The sequence below is a fragment of the Cornus florida genome, unplaced genomic scaffold, assembly GCF_030987335.1.
Source record: "Cornus florida cultivar Cherokee Brave unplaced genomic scaffold, ASM3098733v1 CherokeeBrave_3.0.0_Hap2_Chr02, whole genome shotgun sequence".
Taxonomy (NCBI): Eukaryota; Viridiplantae; Streptophyta; class Magnoliopsida; order Cornales; family Cornaceae; genus Cornus; species Cornus florida.
In genome coordinates this window covers 19,705,951-19,725,763 of record NW_026775572.1, presented here as the reverse complement: position 1 = coordinate 19,725,763, position 19,813 = coordinate 19,705,951, and the positions used below count along the sequence as shown (strand labels likewise).

General features: G+C 35.0%; 2 protein-coding genes across 2 annotated transcripts; one reads left to right on the top strand and one right to left on the bottom strand.

The window, feature by feature from the left end:
* The first annotated feature begins 11,078 nt into the window (after positions 1–11,078).
* LOC132294098 (small ribosomal subunit protein uS9) lies at positions 11,079–11,849 on the top strand. Its single transcript, XM_059791829.1, has one exon. The coding sequence runs from the start codon at positions 11,182–11,184 to the stop codon at positions 11,626–11,628; it is 447 nt and encodes a 148-aa protein (XP_059647812.1). The 5' UTR covers positions 11,079–11,181; the 3' UTR covers positions 11,629–11,849.
* A 5,635-nt stretch (positions 11,850–17,484) lies between these two features.
* Positions 17,485–18,939, bottom strand: LOC132294097 (caffeoyl-CoA O-methyltransferase). Its single transcript, XM_059791828.1, has 5 exons — positions 18,774–18,939; positions 18,598–18,677; positions 18,323–18,467; positions 18,069–18,200; positions 17,485–17,971 (listed from the first exon to the last, which is right to left on the bottom strand). Exons 1-5 carry the CDS (start codon positions 18,849–18,851, stop codon positions 17,678–17,680), a joined length of 729 nt encoding a protein of 242 aa, XP_059647811.1. The 5' UTR covers positions 18,852–18,939; the 3' UTR covers positions 17,485–17,677.
* Positions 18,940–19,813: the final 874 nt, after the last annotated feature.

The following is a 19,813-nucleotide window of genomic DNA, read 5'->3' as shown; positions in this document are numbered from 1 at the left end:
CTTACGCTGGGTTGTGTTGTCCTATGTTTTTGTTCCCGCTTCGGCCTATGTACAGTTATTGTTTCATCAATATTTTACTCCTTAACTTCCTAGAGAGAAAATAATAATAATAATAAATAAATAAATAAATAAAATGAGGAAGAAGTAGAAGAAGACTGGGCCAATTTGTTTCAAATCTCATCTTGCCGTATATTAAGCATATGGTTCAAATCTCATCTTGTCGGTATATTAAGCATATGTTTGTTTCTACCTAAAATATTATTTTTTTAAAATAAAATATATTTTTAAAAATTTTTGATGTTTGAATGTTGATGTTGAGGTAGAGTCGATCCAGCAAAATTGAGATATGTTGAATAACTTGTTGAAAATTGATGGATAAATTATTTTTGCTAAATTTTAATATTTTCTACTTCTTAAATATTTTACTACAATCAAACACTAAAAAATAAAAATATATTTTTTTAAAAATATTTTATATCCAAACAAACGGAGCCTCCAATCCGATCTGTTAGAGATATGAATTGGACCATTAATTTGATAATATGTTAATGATTTAAATTAAATCTGATAATTTATTTGCAAAACAAATCGAAATTTGAATAATAAGTTTTGTATAGGTATTTTTCTTTGGTTGAGTATCATTATTGCTTGTTAAAAAAATTAGTGACCTTTTATGTCATGAAAAATTTACTTGAAGCAATATAAGCTAATATGGATTATTAAAAAAAAAAAAAATTCCATAATTTTTGGATTATTAAAAAAAAAAATTCCATAATTTATATCTATACTACTTATAAAAGAGCAAGTAATTTTTATTTTTTATACGTTTTTCACATTTTTTAAATAAAAAAGTGTATGTTTTTTTTCATTAAAATAAGAAAATTGTGTTGATTTCTTTTCATTAAAAGTTGTAAATGGTATTTTTCTTAAATTTTGTGATTGTTCGTGGTTACAAGATCGGTCTTTTAGTTATATTGAAGTTTTTTTACCCAAAAAAAAAAAAAAAGGGATAATTCCATAAAAATGGAGTTTTGTGGGTGGACAAAATAATGGAGTCAAAATTAAGTTTTCCAAATAAATGGAATTTTCTCAAAGTCTGAGGTGAACATGGAAATTTAATTTAGATCATCTTTATATTTCTAAAATACCCTTCTATTACTGTTATGGATCTCTGCATCTGCATCGCCTGTGCTTGAATGCCTCGAGCTTTTTTATTTTCTTTGGATGAAAGGCTCTCTCTCCATGTAGTGGAATAATTTTTAATGGTGACCAAAGGCCCGCAAGACTAGAAGTCTCAATTGTTCCAGAGCAAGCCCACTAACAAAAAAAAAATAAATAAATAAAATAAAATAAAATCCTATTTCATCATCAATCTTTCTCACACCCCTAAACCAGCCCCTTCTGAATGTGTTCATTTATAATGGCAAAAACAATTCTTTCTTTTTGGTTGGCCATCTATTTTTTTTACCCACCTAACTAGCAAACCCACTTTAAAAATAAAAATAAAAATAGCAAATCCATTTTATCATTAGAAAAGTGCAAATGACCAGAAGTTTTGGATGAATTTCTCAGGTTTGTTGGTTGTTTGTTTGAGAAGAAGGGTTGCCATATATGGGTTTCTTTCTCTAAATATGAGGGGTAGTAACAGAATTTCATAACAAGTATTTTGGAAATAAATATATAATATACATTAAATTTCCATGTCCACGTCAGATTTCGAGAAAATTTCATTAATATAGAAATTTTAATTTTGACTCCATTTTTTTGTCCTTTGACCTCCAAAACTCCATTTTTATAGAATTATTCCAAAAAAAAAAAGTAAAATTGAGGGGAAAAAAAATTATCTGTTGCTGGAAATACTTTGAGATATTTATATATGCAGTCCTCTACTATAGCAATTATTTTCAGTAATTTATGAATAAATTAGTCGATTGTAATTAATTATTTAAAATAACGAGGGTGGTGTAGTCTAATAATATTTTTTCATCTTTCAAAGTAGAAGATTGATGGTTCAAGTTTTTATAGAGACAAAAATAAATAAATAAATAAATAAATGTGTTCTTTACCAATAAAATAAAATAAAAAATTTATTACATTTATTTTTTTTATTACATTTGGAATCTTGAGAGGGTTTATCAAGTCAAATAGGTACTCTGAGTTAAATTATACTTGTAGATTTTTTTATGTTATTTTTATTTTTATTTTTATTTTTAGGAAGTTGATATTGGCGCTCCAATATTCTCCTCTCACGCTCCAACCCCTTTATTATTAAAATTACAAGATTGTCTAAGGTTAATGGTTGAAACACAAAAAAGAATTATCGGCTTCGGTGTCATTCCTGCAAGTCCGTATCTTTTTGGTCTAATCTAAATCTTTCCAAATATTAATTTAGGGTTAGATATAGTGTTTTGTACAACATATTAGTAATTTTGTCAAATTTGGAAAGCCAAAGGAGAATATTGGAGTCCAATATCAGTTATTGTTTTTTTTTTGGGTAAAATACAATGACACCCCTTGAGGTTTGGCATAAGGATAGATAGATACAAGTTGACCCATTTTTAGACAATCACATCCCTTCATGTTTGATAAAATGGGCAAAGAGACCTCGACAATGGTAAATTAACTTTATTACCCTTTGATATAAAATTGACATTTTAATTTACTTAAATACCCTTCGATTAAATCCAAACCCATCAGGAACCCAAACCCGAACAATCCTAACAGTGTAAAGAACCCACTTTCCCTTTCTCTCTGTGTATGTGTATATACACACACTATGTTGGCCGTCAAAATCGCCACCGCCGCCATCATTACACCTCCTCCTTCGCCGTCGTCGCCACAACATCACACCTCAACCGTCAGGGTTCACCCTCCACGTGCATCATCATCACACCTTCACACGCTCTTTCTTCAGCGACATTTTTTCGGAGCTCACCGTCTGCCACTGGGGTTCACCACCTCCTTCATGAAACCCTCGTAAGTTGCAGACGAGGTTATGGTGCTAACCACCTCAATTTCTCGGCCTTAGAAACCGACCGAAGCCACCTTTGCTAACCCTTGCTTCGGCTTCACCTCCTACCAACAATGGCCATATCTACAAGCTATCTCTCACACACAAAGCTCACAACAACCCTTATTGGCGGCGGAACCACCGATTTCATCCTCCCTCTATCCGCATCATCCAGATCTGACGATGACGGAACCAATTGTAGAGTCAAGCTAAATGCCCCTCTTTCTTCAGCAATCACTCCAGACTCAAAGTTTCGCTCTACGCTCAAATATCAACTTTCTGCCGCCGTCAAGAATCAAAGACGCCGGCGTGGGGAGTACGTCTCTGTCAATCTTTGATCTGTCTGTTTCACTCCGAAAATTTGTGGCGATGGCTGAGGAGGAGTTACTTGAGGGGTTCTTGGAGGATGGATGTGATACCCCTCGGATCCGAGACACGGGTTGATCAGGCCCAGGTCCAAACCCGAGGGAATATCAAATAATTTAAGTATTTTAAAGCGAACACAAATGACAAAAAGAAATAATAAAGATAGAATAAAGCTGAAAGAAATAATAATAATAAAACCCTCCATGTATAACTGAAAAATAAAACTCCAATCCTCCAAAACTTCAAGGTTACAACCCCAAACCAGAAGTTCAACTGAAATTGAAAACTGAAAATAGATAATGCTAGAAACATCGAGAGAAGTCTTACATAATCAGATAAATCTGAGACTGTCCTTGACAAGTACGATTAAGCTCTAAGGCTGGAACCGTCCTGTACCTGAAAAGAATAATAAAGGAGTGGGTCAGACCCACGAGCAAGTTCTAATCTAATTGCAATTCATACAGTGACCCGATACGCAGATACATCGTAGACACCTCACAATATCTATCTAGTCCATACGTATAAATATATCCACAGTAAGGGACATTCACTTAGTCTATAATAGGGGTCTTAACCTGAATAGAAGGCAACATGCGAATACGCACCCAAAGGTGGGCATGAGTTCTTAGACCTAACAGGGTACACCTCAACCTATTATAACCAGCTATGCATCCACCACATATACGCACCCTAACCAACGAGTCTGAGACTCAAGCTCAGCTCGTGGTACCATAAACATATATATAAAGTCCGTCGAAATCCAGGGTATGTAGTTCATGTTGGGAAACGTGTAATATTTAAAAACTTTTCAAGGGATTTAAATTCATAGATCTTGATTCATCACATAGAGACAAGTTTTATGCAAAAATAAAACATGATGTATCATTCAATTAAAAGATTGAATACTTACATCAAGGTTTGAGTAAACCTTAGATCTCTCCTCTAAAGTGAATGTTCTCACTTATTGTAGATCCCTTTTGCTAGAAACCTTTTCCATGGATCTCCATCTTCTTGGTAATGGTCTTGCCTTTAGGAATCACTCATAAGCCTCCATGAATGACCTTGAAAAATTAGGCTTATGGGAGCCTCCATTAGATGAGAACACTAACCCCTAATTTTCTAGAGAGAGAAAATTTATTCATTTTTCATTCTTCCAAAAATCACCCCTAAAATATTCATAGACCATGTATATTTATAGGCAACATAAAGGTAAAGAAAAGGAAACAACAAATCATTCTCAATCTCTAATTCACATGTCTCAAATCTAATATGATTCCAATATCAAGTTGGGCTATGAGTGAGAATCCATTGGGCCTATTATTTTATTGGCTACAATGAATTAATAATTGGCCCGGTCCATGAACCCAATTCAATTAATTCATAAATTAATTTCTACTCCACTAAAAGAAATTAATTGAACTCCAATTAAATAATAAATAACCACTAAGTCAATATTGCACTTTGACCCCTCTATGCATAATTAGTTATCGGATAAATAAAGCCATCAATCCGACTACTTAATTAATATATTTATTTTGGTACCATTGATTATTTCTGCCTCGATCACAATAAAATATTTGTTTGACAAAAATAATAATTTAAATAAATAAATATATAATAAATCATTTTGTCTAAAAACATACGAAGGCCTTTGAATTTACTTTGTGATCAACCATAATTAATACAAAATAAATACAAGTAGCAATGATGCAAATATTGAAAATATAACCCTCTAATTATTAATTACATAACTACCCAAAGTGTCGGTCTAAGATCCCGAAGGATCCGCCGAACAAATCAAAGTAATTATTAATTAATAAAAGAGTCTATAATTTTCTCATGCTTAAGAGTCAAATGCTATGACGGTAATAGGGAGCAATTGCATACGACGGCTCTCGCAATATATCTCAACCTAACGCGGATCCAGTTCAAGTCTTAATCAATTATGAGTCCATCCATAATTACCGACTATGAACCATTTATGATTATTATTTATATTCATGTATTGATCGCCATCACATACATATATAAATATCTCTTGTAATCAAGTGGACACTATCAATTCTATAATGAATCGAAACATAATACATTGAATTCACCAATTGTAAAAAACATAAATATTTCAGAAACGTCAGGAACTTATGTCACTTTAATCCAAATAAGAATTTGCTATGCCAGGGCATATAAATCCCAACAGTTCAAATATTTAATAAACTGACATATAACAAACCAACTAGTTAGTCACTCAACTTATTCAGTTGATGTGACTTAACTACCATCCATTAATCCAGGAAGCTACTCAACTTAGTTGCAGTTGATATGACTTAACCAAGATTAGGATTCAATATTTATAAATCCATTCCTTAAATCCGTTGGGTTAGGTTTAGGTGTTTTGAGCTAAACTGTCCCTAATATGTCACCGTTCCATACCGGTGCATACAATCCTTCATATCCAGGTAAATTACAATGTATACATAATGAACAAGTAATTTACAGTTCAAAAACCACTATCCAAATAATTGCAGAAAAGTATTTAAAGTTTCAGCAATTTAAATCCAAGAATTTAACTATGTAATTGCAGGAAACGGTTTAATAGTTTACACAACTAGCATCCAAAGCATGCATAGACCCAATCCAATATATCAATGACTCTATTACGCAATTAAAATAAATTCTATAATCCTATTATAGTCCAATAAATTGCTAAATTAATCTAAACAATTTATTTCGTCCCATCCGATAATAGTGTACTAAGTTATATGCTTTTATACTGTTTTATCTTTTATCTTAGAGACTTAAACCATGCAACAACAAGTTTAATCACACTTAGAATCAAGTATTTAGATCTTCTGTAAAGTCCCCACAATCCATTAGAAACATCCAAAGGCTCAAACAGTGCCTAGAATACCAAACAGTGCCTTAGAAAACTAAAAAAAAATTAATTAACCGTAAATTGAAGAGGGAGCCTGCTCCAAATTTTGGGAGCAGGCTCTTTCAGCCTAAAGGTGGCTTTAGGAGTCCTTGGAGCCGGCTCTACTTGTTGTGGGAGCCAGCTCCCACATCCATGGAGCCGGCTCTCACCTCATTTGAGAGCCTCTGTCCCCGTTGCTTCGTTTCAGTCCGTCTGCTCCCTCTCTGATCAATTCCTACCACTCTGTTGGTTTCTAAAACTAATCTTAGGAGTCTTAATTGAGTCTAGAAGCATCCCCAAGGTTGCTTACAATAAACTTGAAATCAATTACTGAGTTTAAACAAAGCCATTTAAACTAGCATTGTTGATGAACAACACTGAAACTAATTTGCAACATCAGTTCTATTCCAACCCCTTTGTTCTTCCTCTAATTTAAATTTGAAGGTCTTAAATTACATCTAGGATCCATTCAGGCCTTGGTTGATTTCAGTAAGATTCAAATTAAAAAATTAGAACAGTGGGACGTTATGCCAAAACAAAGACTAGAACACATAAATGATAGAATGGTTTTACAGATAAACTTTTACAGTTAAAAGACCTTCAAGTAAACAAATACAAATCATGCATGGTTCAATTAATGGCCAATTAATCCCTTAGAGGTTATCTAGGTGCACAGAACACAAGCCAGAGGGAAGGAGGAAGATAAGAATTTGCCTGCACAGTTTTGTAAACAAAACCTTATCGCCGTTGTTCTAAGCTTTCCGACGACCACTACAATATAGTCTAGCCTCCTATGACTTCTGTTCCTCCCTTCTCCTAAGCCTAATCTCGAAGCCTCGGTTGGAAACCTCACAAACTTGCTCTGCTCTCTCTCAAAGCCTCACTCTGTAACTCTCTGTATCTCTGTTACGTGAGTAAGGTTTTTCCAACCCTTAATACAGATTATAACTATGTATATATAGGCGTAAAAATCCTAAACCCTAATCCTTGTTTAATTAGAGACAGAGCCCTAATTCTAATCCTAGTCGGCCCATGAAACTATCTCTGTTACCATAGTGCTGCTTACCTATACGTGAATTGCAACCTAAAGCTTACTGTAACTTAAACCATAATTAAATTAAAATTCAATTAAATAACTAAATACACTTAACCAATTAATTCCAATTAAACAATTAAAAACACTTACACAATAAATTCTAATTAAATAATAAAAGATAACTTACTTAATTCAATTTAAACACATGTCACATAGTTAAACAATTAAATCAAATTAATAAATAAAAAATAATTAAACCAAATAATCACCCAAAAACAATAAATAAAATAAATAAAATGCCGAGACTATTCTTTTAAAATTAAGGGTATTACAATGGAAGTGTCGGTGAAAGGAGTAATCGACATATGAACGAAGGAGATGGTGAATCGCTCGTCGGCCGGTGGTTGGAAGGTGTAGAGGTGGTGTCATGGCCGAAGTTTTGGGTCTGGGTTTGATATGTTTACAATATACATATAAATATATGTATAGGTGTAATAAGTGTTTAAGGGTAAAAGAGTCATTTAAAAGTTTTGATATTTTATAATTTAAATTAATAAAGCATTAAAGGGCAATCTTGACTTTTGCCAAATTTAAGGGGCTGTTTGGATCAAATTTCTGACCAAGGGGTATGATTGTCCAAAAATAGGCCAATTTGTATCTACCTGTCCTTATGTCAAACCTCATGGGGTGTTTGTGTACTTTACCCCCTTTTTTTTCGTTTTTTTTTTGTCTATTTCTCCATCTTTACTATAATGATGCAGAAAAAGTCTACAATACCCGAGCTTTTATCATGTAGTATTATTCACCAATAGTAAGTCGTGTTTTTTTTCTTAAATATTCCATATTTGTCATGTATCAAGACAAAATAAAAGTTTGAATTCTTGTTTAATGATAATCCACTATGTGTCAAAGTAATAATTTTACGTAGCCAACAATATTATACACTATCTCAAATGAAATCTTGGTCATCGATTGGTGTCTGTATTTCCAATTCATGATTGCTTGTTAATAATTAAATTTTTTTGAACTAAATTAATTACCTTTTTAACTTTCTAGGTCAGCATTTAGGAATTTGGTCCCATTTGATATTTTTCCATTTAATGTGAGGCCTTCGTTTGGATTGAGGGATTTAGAGGGATTTGGAGAGAAAGGAAAGGGAATGATAGTAATTAGTGTGTTTAGATGGGAGAAATGGAAGAGAAAAGAAAGAATTGGGAGGGACATTTGGAATCCCTCCAAAATTGACAAGATTTGGAGAGAAATGGAACAAATTACAAAAGCAATCTTGAGAGAAGGGGCAAGCTTGAGACGGCGACCGAGCTGGAACAATGGGAAGAGGCCGAGACAGCGTATGAGACCTTTATCGGAAACTGTACGAATGGCGGCTTCTGAGAAAGGAGTATTATGAAGGGGCTTGGATCGGAGAGCAGAGGACCAAAAATGGGAGAAGCACGAGGAGGAAGAAGAAGCAGAGTTACTGCCACTCTTCTCAATTGCCATCTCTCTCTACCCATATGATTTGAAATATGGGTTTTGAACTTCTGATTCTTGTAGAATTTGTAGTTTGCAGTTGCAGAGAGGGGGGGAATACATATGGCTTTTGAACTTCTAATTCTTATTTTGAACTTCTGATTCTTGTATATGGGTTTTGAAAAATAGAATATTATATATATATATAGAGAGAGAGAGAGAAGGGAATACATCTCCTTAAAATATAAGATATATATATATATATATAGTTTGCAGGTTGCTGCGGCAGCGGCGGGGGGGGGGGGGGGGGGGGGGGAACGAGAATAGAGATGGAGGCTGAAATGATTTGCCCTACTGACTCTGACACCACAAAAGGGTAAAATGATAAATTATTCATTCATTTATTTTCTTTTCTATCCATCCAAACAAAAATATTGCCTATTCCTTTCTTTTATCTGCTACCCATCCAAATATGAATATTATTATATCTATCCTTTCTTTTCTTTTCTTTTATCTCATAATCCTTTTTTTTTTTTTTTCCTCTCTCTCTCTCTCTCTCTCCCGTGTTTCCGAAAGAAACCTAACACATCTGAATGTATTTAATTCTTCAACGTGATTTGTCACGGTCATACACCAGTTTCTTCTGAATATAATAATTCAAAGTGCATTTCCAAATCTCTGGTTTCCTACGTGTGGTTTGTATTGTAAACATTGCATCCCTTTGTTCTAAAGAATAAAATGATACACAATTCTACTATGGTTGAGGATTATGACAATTTTTAGTGGGGTAATTTAATTAAAAAAATACTTTAGGAAGTCTTATTTATTAGAGTGTAAACATTCAAAAATAAACTCATAAAAAAATACTCTAAGCAAAAGTAATTATAAATCTGTTGATTTTTACTCTTCATGAATACATGGAGACCAAATTACCTTTAAGCATTTTATGAAATTTACTGAACTACCCTTACTTCTCTTTCCATCTCATCTCTCTAACCATTTCCAATCTGAAATTTACTCCTCTTTCTCACCATTTGCAAACCTAAGGCACACTTTTGTGCTGAGAGACTCATTTTAGACAAGGCCCATTTCGAATTCTCATCTCTCTTTCTATATTTTCTCTTTCTGAATCTTAAGACAAAATCCTATTTTAGATAAGAATTTTCTCTTTGGGTCTCTTATTTTATCACTCTCTCCAAGATCAACTTCAAACGCTCGTCTCTTGGACCTTTGTTGCCACTACCTACTCTTGCAAAAGAGTACAACAGGGAGAAGGAGGAGGAGTTGTAAAAAGAGATTCATTAAACTTATGTAAAACATTCATTGCACTGATGTAAAACATTTACTGAATAATGTAAAATCTTTACTGAATAATATAAACTTGTGCTTAAGTAAAATAAAACGGTAACTGCAATAATGTAAAACTCGTACTTAAGAATGTAAAACTCGTACTTAAGAATGTAAAACTCGTAATTAAATAAAGTAAAACTTCAATGCACTTAAATATTGCATGAAGATGCTTCTATAATTGAGTTTCATCATGTGGGATATGCCAAAAAATGCATTAGCAAAAATTGTAGTTATCTTTCTCACCATACATGATCATCTATTTACACAAGAGAAAACATAGCCTTCAAATCCCAAAACAGATTCAACATATTTATGATAGCACATATTATGCATCTGCTCATATATACAACACGAGCTATCAACTGAAAAAACAGAGCATGCTATCATTGTCAAGGTAAGCATCAAACTTCATTAAAAAAAACACGCAACAGTGCTGATTTTGATATCTCCTATAAGTAGTATAAGCATCAAACTTCATAAAAAACACGCAACAGTGCTGTGCTGATTTTGATATATATCCTATTAGTGTAGATATAAGAAAAGTAAAGTAAGGGTAGTTTAATAAATTTCAGAAAGTCCTTGAATGGATGTAAGATGGACCGGAGAACAAAGGCCGTGGCCCAACATGAAAAAAATAGGGGCCCAACATGAGTTTAACATTCTCGACTGTTGGTTTAAAAAGAAAGAAGAGACAATACTTGAGTTTAAAAAAAAATAATAATAAAAAATAAAAAAACATATATTTTTCTATCAAAAAGGGTCCTTCCATCAGTTTAGCCGAATGACCAGAGGCCCAGGAGATGATGGACTTGTTTTGGGCCATTTGACCCACGAATCCAGCAATATGCCATGATCGTAGTTACAACTAATAGCAGGGATATTTTCACGGATCTCCAAAAACCCTAATTCAACACCACTATATATACTTTTTTTGCCCTCTCCTTTTTTCGCCTCTTCTATGCATTTTCATTTCAAACCAGCTTTCTAGGGTTAGGGTTTTACCAGTCGAGAGTCACCACACCACCAAAACAACCAAACATGGCTGCTTCTGCTCCTACTACGATCGAATCGGTCCAGTGTTTCGGCCGCAAGAAGACCGCGGTGGCCGTGACCTACTGCAAGAAAGGGCGTGGGCTGATCAAGATCAACGGTTGCCCAATTGAGCTCGTGGAGCCGGAGATCCTCCGATACAAGGCCTACGAGCCCATCCTCCTACTCGGCCGCCACCGCTTCGCCGGCGTCGACATGCGCATCCGAGTGAAGGGCGGTGGTCACACGTCCCAGATCTACGCCATCCGTCAGAGCATCGCCAAAGCCCTCGTTGCCTTCTACCAGAAGTACGTCGACGAGCAGTCCAAGAAGGAGATCAAGGACATCCTCGTCAGGTACGATCGGACCCTCCTCGTCGCCGACCCCAGGCGCTGCGAGCCCAAGAAGTTCGGCGGTCGCGGTGCTCGTGCTAGGTTCCAGAAGTCGTACCGTTGAGTGTGGTACTGCTCGTATGCTTATGCTTCTAAACTATCCATGTTTTGGGTTATGTTTACTTGTTTTTATTATCAAAGACCATAAGATTTCTGTTTCGCGTATTTAGCTGTTTTGATTTTAATGTGTTATTGAGTCATTAAAGTTTTTGAATTTAGAAGTTCAAATTTGAATATGGAATTTTCGTATGGATTTATCTTTAAATTGTGTTCAGGTTCTGATCTTGTTCGTCTCTGATGTCTCCTGTGTATATTGTGCATTGTTTGTATGCTTGTATTTAGCTTAATTGAAATGTCCTGAATGTTTTTTCATCATTTTAAACCACTAAGTTGTTATATATATACATATATCTGTGTGTGTGTATATATATATATATATATATTATTTTCCTTCTTACTAAAGAGATTGTGGGATAATTGTAAGAACCGTGCAGTTAATTTTGGTTTACTAGATGTTGTTTGATAAAACTAAAAATTAAGTTAGAATTTTAAGTGTTGAATGTATTAGTTTGAAAACCTGTTTGATAACACTAATTTTAAGCTATGAATTCATTTCTGAATACAAATGCTGGAATTTGAAAGTTGTGCAGATCCCTCGATAACTTTTTTTACTCAGTAACATTTTTATAGAAGATACTATTTATACAATATAAAATATTTACAAATCAACTAATTTCACTCAAACAAATATATCAATTTAATTATATATATTAATGTCAAATTTGAACATAGAAAATATTAATTCAAACTTAGACAATGAACATTGTTTAAGCATTACTCTTTAATATAATTTTAAAATTGAATGTTTCATATGAAAATTATGTGTACAAATATTATTTAGGTAGTAATAAGATCTATTTTGTATACAAATTTTTAAAAAGGAGAAAATATTAGAAATTGTAATTCTAGAATGATAGACTATAATATTTGAAGGGATTGCTTATGAATCCCAAGCTAGGCGAGTATATTTGAGTCAATATTTGAAGGGATTGTACATGAAACTTATGCTATGCAATTATATTTTGAGTCACTAGTCAAGTTGATTTTTATCATTCTTCTAGATGAGTCTAGAAAGACTTCACATGTAGAAAAGCTAGACGAAGAGCGGTAAATGGGTTTTTTCAAATAAAAAATAAAAACCTTAACCACTTACCATTGACACCCCTCTTCTTTTAAGTGGTGATTAATATTTTAAGTGGTTTCAAAATGCATTTATTTCAGTACTTTCGGTTACAATTGCAGTGATTTTTTTTAAAAAATGTTTGTTTGGTAACAATTTATATTATCACTTAAAAAATTAAGCACTACTTAAAATTGGCCAAAATTTTAAGCTCATAACACTGCTAGTGGTTAATGTTTTAAAAACAAATTCTAATCTCCAATTTACCTCCATATAATCGATTTCTCCCCAACAGACGGTCTTGGCATGTTACCTTCTCTTTTCAACACAACCTGCGTCTCTTCTTTAAAATTCCTACCTGTTAAGTCTCTCTAGAGTCTGTGTACAAAGAGTATAACAATTAACTTGCACATTACATTTACCAAATCTTTGGGTGTTGGAAGGCTCAATTACCTAGCTTGTTGATTTTGGAAGGCTTAATTGCTTAGCTTGTTTTACGTAGGGTGATCCATCAGATTTATAGCCCACTTCCACCTCCTTAGTTACAATTTCTAGATTTTAGTACTTTCGTAAGTGATATTTGTAAACATATTTTTCATACTAGGCATTTAAGCTTGAATTATTATTTTCTATGATCAGTTTTGACATTAATATTCACTGTTATGTTGAAATATTTTTCTTTGAGTAAAATTGGTTGCTTTATAAATGCTTTTATATTTTCTATCTAGTATTTTTTACAAAAATGTATAAGGCAAAAATGTATTCTGTACAACCCTCCAAAATGGATTGACCACACACTATATTTTAGGAATGTGTCACAAAAGTTGACCAAATTGTTTAAACTCTTACATGACATATGACTCTTAAAGAGGGAGGGTTGACTACATTTTCGTTACCTCACAAGTATTATTAAAATTAGATGTCTTTCTGAGCCTTCTGCTCTTATGGACCAATTCATAATGCAATGTTGCACTATCTTAATCCATTGAAAATAAAGATTGTATATTTGTGTGCATGAGCGTGCACATGTTCCATCTACCAAAGAATCCAAAAAAAAATGTGCATGTATGCGTGGCCGCATTCAATTTAGTATTGTGCTCGTGTGTTAGTTTTTTATGTGCATGCAAGGCATCTGTGTCTAGAGTTTCAAGCTATGTGATTCATGACTGAGGTTACAGATTTATGGAACTTACTATTAGGGCTCTTGCCTCTTGGCAAGTCACTGTTTCATGTGATATTCCTGGTTTACTATTCCGAACAATTTTGACATTCCATTTTAGTTTTTCTTTCCTGTTGGAGTCCGCAAGATTGATGGGGTTATTGGAATTTGGCATTTGAAGAGATTTTGGAGATTGGATGGCCAATTCTGTTAGTTTTGGCCTTTGACAGATTTAGTAGTATTAGTCTAAAATGGCTGTGTATTATTGTTTGATATGCAATGCCACCTTAGCAGGATGATGGTGGAATAATTATTTAGTATTACTTCTCAAGTTGCCATACGTTGAGAACATTTTGAAACCTTATATATTTGTGTGCAATCTTTTGTAATTTCATATGCTTTCATATAGTTGTTTTTGCTTGCTTTCTTCTTTTTATTGATGGATATGTATGGTTCATTTTTAGGAGTGTGCTGCTGCACATAAGATGTCTTTTTTATTTATTTATGCATGCTGTGATGAAGTGTTGCTTTTTTTTTTTTTTTTTTTTTTTTTGGGGGGGGGGGGGGAAGGGGGGGGAGGGATTTTTGATAAAATGGACAGATTTTAGTTCAAACTGGTCGCTGAAAAATGTAATGGTGAAAAATAAGCAAGTCAAGTAAATTTGTATTTTACCTTGTAAGTTTAGTCACCAACATTAACAGGTTAACCAGGAATGCAAGCTCTAGGCTTGGTTGAAGCTTTGACCATTGTGTTAGTAGAAAATAGAGATGTTTAATTTATCCAAGAACAAACTAGCACACAATCATTTTGAATTATCAGGTTCACTCTCGCTCTCTCAGTTGAGCAAGTTGAGATTTGATTTATCATACTCAATTGATCTCCTCTATCACTGTTAACTGAACTCCTCTATCACTGTTAACTGAACACCCTTATCTTATCCCGGGTAAGTTGAAGACCAAATTTTAGGCGTCTGGTCAGCTTAGGGTTTTTTTTCCCCTATCACTATCTAATGGTAATAGATTGTTATCTTGGATAGTTGAGTTTACTCCCGTAATGGTGAGAGCTCAGATGGCTGAGGTTGCTAATGGTAATAGTTTGTTATCTTGGATAGCTGAGGATACTCTGTAATGGCGAGGGCGAGAGCGGATCGGATCTCTCTCTGTACATAAGGGGGATACAGAATGGCTCCCCGGCATTGCCTTACACCTACTACAAGGATCCTGAAACTGCCCACACATTCAATAGAGGGTTACTCTGAGACCAAAAGGAAATAATTTTGGAGAAACTGTATGGCAGGAAATAATTTTGGAGAAACTATAGGGCTCCTGTATGATTAATAGTAAGCATGAATGGAGCCCACTGGCTCTTGTTTGCATAATGTTATTGCCTTTAAAAGTGTTAAAAACAGTCAAATATATTCTAAATGCATCGACTTATCAAACATATTTATTTTTCTGCATCTCTATGTTCCCTTCTAACAGGAACTACCTCAAAGCTCACACCATTTGTTTTTATAGGATTTTCAATTATTTGTTTCTTTCTTTTCCTATAGGCTTATTTTTAGAGCATTTGGACCAATGCTCAGGCTGACCAAGTAAACTCATACTTACGTCACAGTTTACGATGTAGACAAATATAAAGGGACGGAGGTAATATTACTTACCCCTAAAGGGATATAAAAGTTTCGATAATTTGGATCAGTAAATTTACATACACATGCTCTAGGGCATAGCGGAATATTACTTACCCCTAAAGGGATATAAAAGTTTCAATAATTTGGATCAGTAAATTTACATACACATGCTCTAGGGCATAGCGGCGTCAGTAGAGGTAAATCCGTAAAATACACATGCTCTAGGGCACAGCGGCTTCAGTAGAGGTAAATCCGTAAATCCCAGAAATTTCTTTTTCTAGTAGAGGTAAATTCGTAAATCCCTGAAGTTTCTTTTTTGAATCGGGCTAACTCTAAGAAGAATTTTTTTTTACATACACAATGTTTTATTTCTATTATTATTATTATTATTTTTTAAGACCATGTACATTTTGGATGACATACCACCAAATTTAATGGGTGTTGTTTACCTAATATCTGCTGTCTTTACATTAAAGGGCAGCATGCATTAAGTCTATTTTAATATCATTAATGGGTGTTGTTTACCTAATATCCACTGTCTTCAACATGCATTAAGTCTATTTTAACTGGATATTAGAGAGACAGGAGTGCATTAATTAAATCCTTGGGTTAATTACAATGACACCCCTTGAGGTTTGTCATAATAACAGTCATATATAAGTTGGGCTTTTTTTTAACAATGATACCCCTTGTCAGAAATTGTATCCAAACAGGCCCTTAAGAGGTGTGAAAAGTCAAGATTGCCCTTCAATATTTTATTAATTTAAATTAAAAAATAATCAAAACTCCTAAATGACGTTTTTGCCCTTGGTACATTATCAGTATATGTCACCACCTCTAACCTCTCACCTTCTCTAACCATAATCTCTCAAACCCTAACCCTAACAAACCCAACCCATGCTCCCTCCATTAAACCCACCACCAAATACCTAGACCTCTCCACCCCTAAATCCCACACCACCGTTGTTGCCGCTGCCACCACCAAAAAATTCGTCGTTGTTGAACCCTTGGATCCCGCCGTCGCCACCACCAAAAAATTCGTCGTTGTTGAACTCTCAAGTCTGGCCGCCGCCACCACCAAAAATACGCGTTGTTGAACCCTCAGATTTGGCCGCCACCACACCCTCAGATTTGGTTCGCCGCCGCCGCCACCACCAAAAATCCGCGTCGTTGAACCCTCAGATCTGGCCGTCGCTGCCGCCACCACCAAAAATCCGCGTTGTTGAACCCTCGAATCTGGCCACTGAATCGGGTGGGAATTTGGACGCATCAAATTGGGTCGTCGTTGCCAAAGAGGGAGACGAGAGGCCCATCCCTATGATGGCCACATTCTTCTTAATTTGGATCATTCTCGTGCTTAGGGTGAAGGTTGTGATGGTGTTGACGCCACCTCCACCTCTGCCTCGGCCATCGTCAAAGTCTAGGACTTTATATATATATATATATATATATTGAAGATATGGTGTTTGAAACTGATGATATGTGTGTGTGTGTGTGTGTTGAAGATTTGGATTTTGAATAGTGAAGTGGTTGTGATGGTAGTGGTGATAGAGGTGGTGGTAATGGATGGTATGGAGGAGAAGGGAAATTTTTGGGTTTTGTTTTTATTTTTTTATTATACAAAGCTAGAAGGGTAATTTTATTATTTAAATGAGTTAATTGATAATTCAAAAGGACAACAATGTAAATTCTTTAAGTGGCAGAGGTGGCAGGTGATAGTTGGGGTGTCTTTGTTAACTTTATTAAACTTGAGGGGTTGTTATTGTTAAAAAAAAGCCCAACTTATATATGGTTGTCATTATGATAAATTTTAAGGGGTATCATTGCAATTAACCCTAAATCCTTTATAAATGGTCAAAAATGGAAATATATATATTGGGTAGCGCAAGACAACACTTTAATACACCAAAATCACGTGTTGGCTTTATAACAGAACAGTACCACACATATACAGAGTTCTTTTCTTTTATTTTTTAATTAAAAAGTCATTCATAATTTCATTGCACATTATCCCACATACTTTGACAAATCGCTTTTTATGAAATACAAATATAAGTCACAAATAAACAAGAAATAAAAAAAAAGAAGCTGGTTTTTTTCCGATAGCCAGTCAACATTTTCATGATATTGGGTTGACTGATCAGCTGATGCGGCGGCACAGGGTAATCCCATCGCCGACCGGAAGCATACAGATCTCGATCCTGGGATCAGCGGCCAGGGCTTTATTGAGCTCCAAGACGAAGTCCCTGTAGTACCTGACGTACTTCCTCATCGGAGCATCAGGTGGTGCCACCACAGATCCGTTCCAGAGGGTGTTGTCGTACCCGATCAGTCCCCCAACCTTCACCAGATCTATCAGCCTCTTGTGGTAGTTCAGGTAGTTGTCCTTGTCCGCGTCCACGAATATGAAATCATACGAACCATGATACTTTCCCTGCATAGTCAATTCATCACACCAATCAAATTTAGAGAGAGATAGGTTGATCAATTCTAGAGAGAGAAAGAGATGGTTTGATGATGATGATACTTACATCTTCGATCATTTGATCCAGAACAGGCAAAGCAGGGCCTTCTTTGAATTCGATTTTGTGGGCAACACCGGCCTTTTCAATTACGGGCAGACCCAGTTCGTAGTTTTCTCTGTTTATGTCCATTGCCAAAATCTGCCATCACAAACGACAATTTTTTAATCATTTGCTTTTCGTTCTTCTGTTTGTTTGGGTAGAAAGAAAAAATGCTGAATATTTTCTTGCACCCAAACAGGGGGACGGAGTAATTGTTATACCTTTCCGTCATCGGGAAGAGCAAGGGCAGTGGCAAGGAGGGAGTAACCAGTGTAAACACCGATCTCCATGGTGTTCTTGGCATTGATCAGCTTCAAAAGCATGTTCAAGAACTGTCCTTCATCAGCCGATGTAGTCATGATGTTCCTGTTTAATTCAAGATTCAAAATCTTTACAAATTCAAACAAAATGCAATTTGGGTAATTGGGTACGTGTGTGTTTGTGTGCATCTATATATATATCAAAATTAACCATTCCGGCAATCAATCAAACCCACCATGGATGCTTGGCAGTCAATTCTCTAAGCTCTTTCATGGGCTCTGGCTCTTTTGGGTAAACACTTGTTTCCAGTATATACTGAAATACACACACACATATATAAACAATCAATCATCTATGATATAGATAGAAACTGAAATTAATCTGAGATAGAAACTGAGACTAATTTGTAACCTGGTAGAGAGCATCACTCTGCAAAAGGCTCTTGTGACCAACCTCCTGGTGTCTACCGGCTTCTCCATTGGTCGCCATTTCTTTCTACTTTTACGGTTCTTCTGTACTGCTTCGCCGGAGTTTTTGATCGCCGGTTAACCGTGAATCTGAGTTTGGGAAGTGGAATGTGAAGGGTATATATTGGAGAAGGTGGCCGGTTCGAACCGGTGGTATTTCGCTCTCCGTAGTAGTTTGGACCGCCCGCCTACCTGTTGGGGGTTACCGGTTGGGGGTTGGTGAGGTTGGATAGTGTGGTTGTCTTTTCTTGGGCCCACCATTGGGACCCACTTTACCAATATTTTGCAATCTTAGACTTGTTGTAGTCTACCAGTCGTTGACGCTTGTGATGACGGTTAATGATGTCATGATTCTTGGTTTCAACGGTTGGATTGATGGAGTGCATTTTGTTATGATACAACCAATTGTAACATTGCGATGAAATGTTTCGAAGTGTGAACGTGGTGGGACCACTTACATCTTCCAATGTGGTGCCCACGCTTGCAAATGGGGTTGGTAAGAAGTTGGTCAAATAAGGAATTTGGATCAACGTACCACAACCCACAACCCTATAGTTGGTAACGAGCATCTTATTATGTGTCTAAAATAAATAAATAAATAAGTGCCTTTATTAGTTATGGCCTGTGGGACATGGTTGATTCTTAAACTCATATTAGATAATGTCATTTTCAAAAATGGACTCGCATTCAAATTTTATTTTTTATTTTATTATATTTTATTTTTTGTTTGTAGGTGGCTTGCATTTGGCCGAGTTTCAACTTTTTATTTGGTACACTTGAATTTCGGATGTTTTTATTTCCTTGTTTTCGTTTTTTCCGTACAATTTATGAAATCTGAATAAATTTAATGTCCAATTAATGTATCAACTATTAGATAGGATCTCAAATCAATCAACCTCTTGATATTTGTTATGGTTTCTTGAAAGAACATAGATGCAAATTTTAGAATGCTTATTTATATGTGTTCAAATTTTAATTATTGGA

Coding starts and splice junctions, on each gene's coding strand:
- LOC132294098 (XM_059791829.1), top strand. CDS start 11,182: ATGGCTGCTTCTGCTCCTACTACGATCGAATCGGTCCAGTGTTTCGGC.
- LOC132294097 (XM_059791828.1), bottom strand. CDS start 18,851: ATGGCGACCAATGGAGAAGCCGGTAGACACCAGGAGGTTGGTCACAAG. Junction 18,468..18,597: donor TTGACTGCCAAGCATCCATG/GTGGGTTTGATT, acceptor TGAATTAAACAG/GAACATCATGACTACATCGG. Junction 18,201..18,322: donor CTCTTCCCGATGACGGAAAG/GTATAACAATTA, acceptor TTGTGATGGCAG/ATTTTGGCAATGGACATAAA.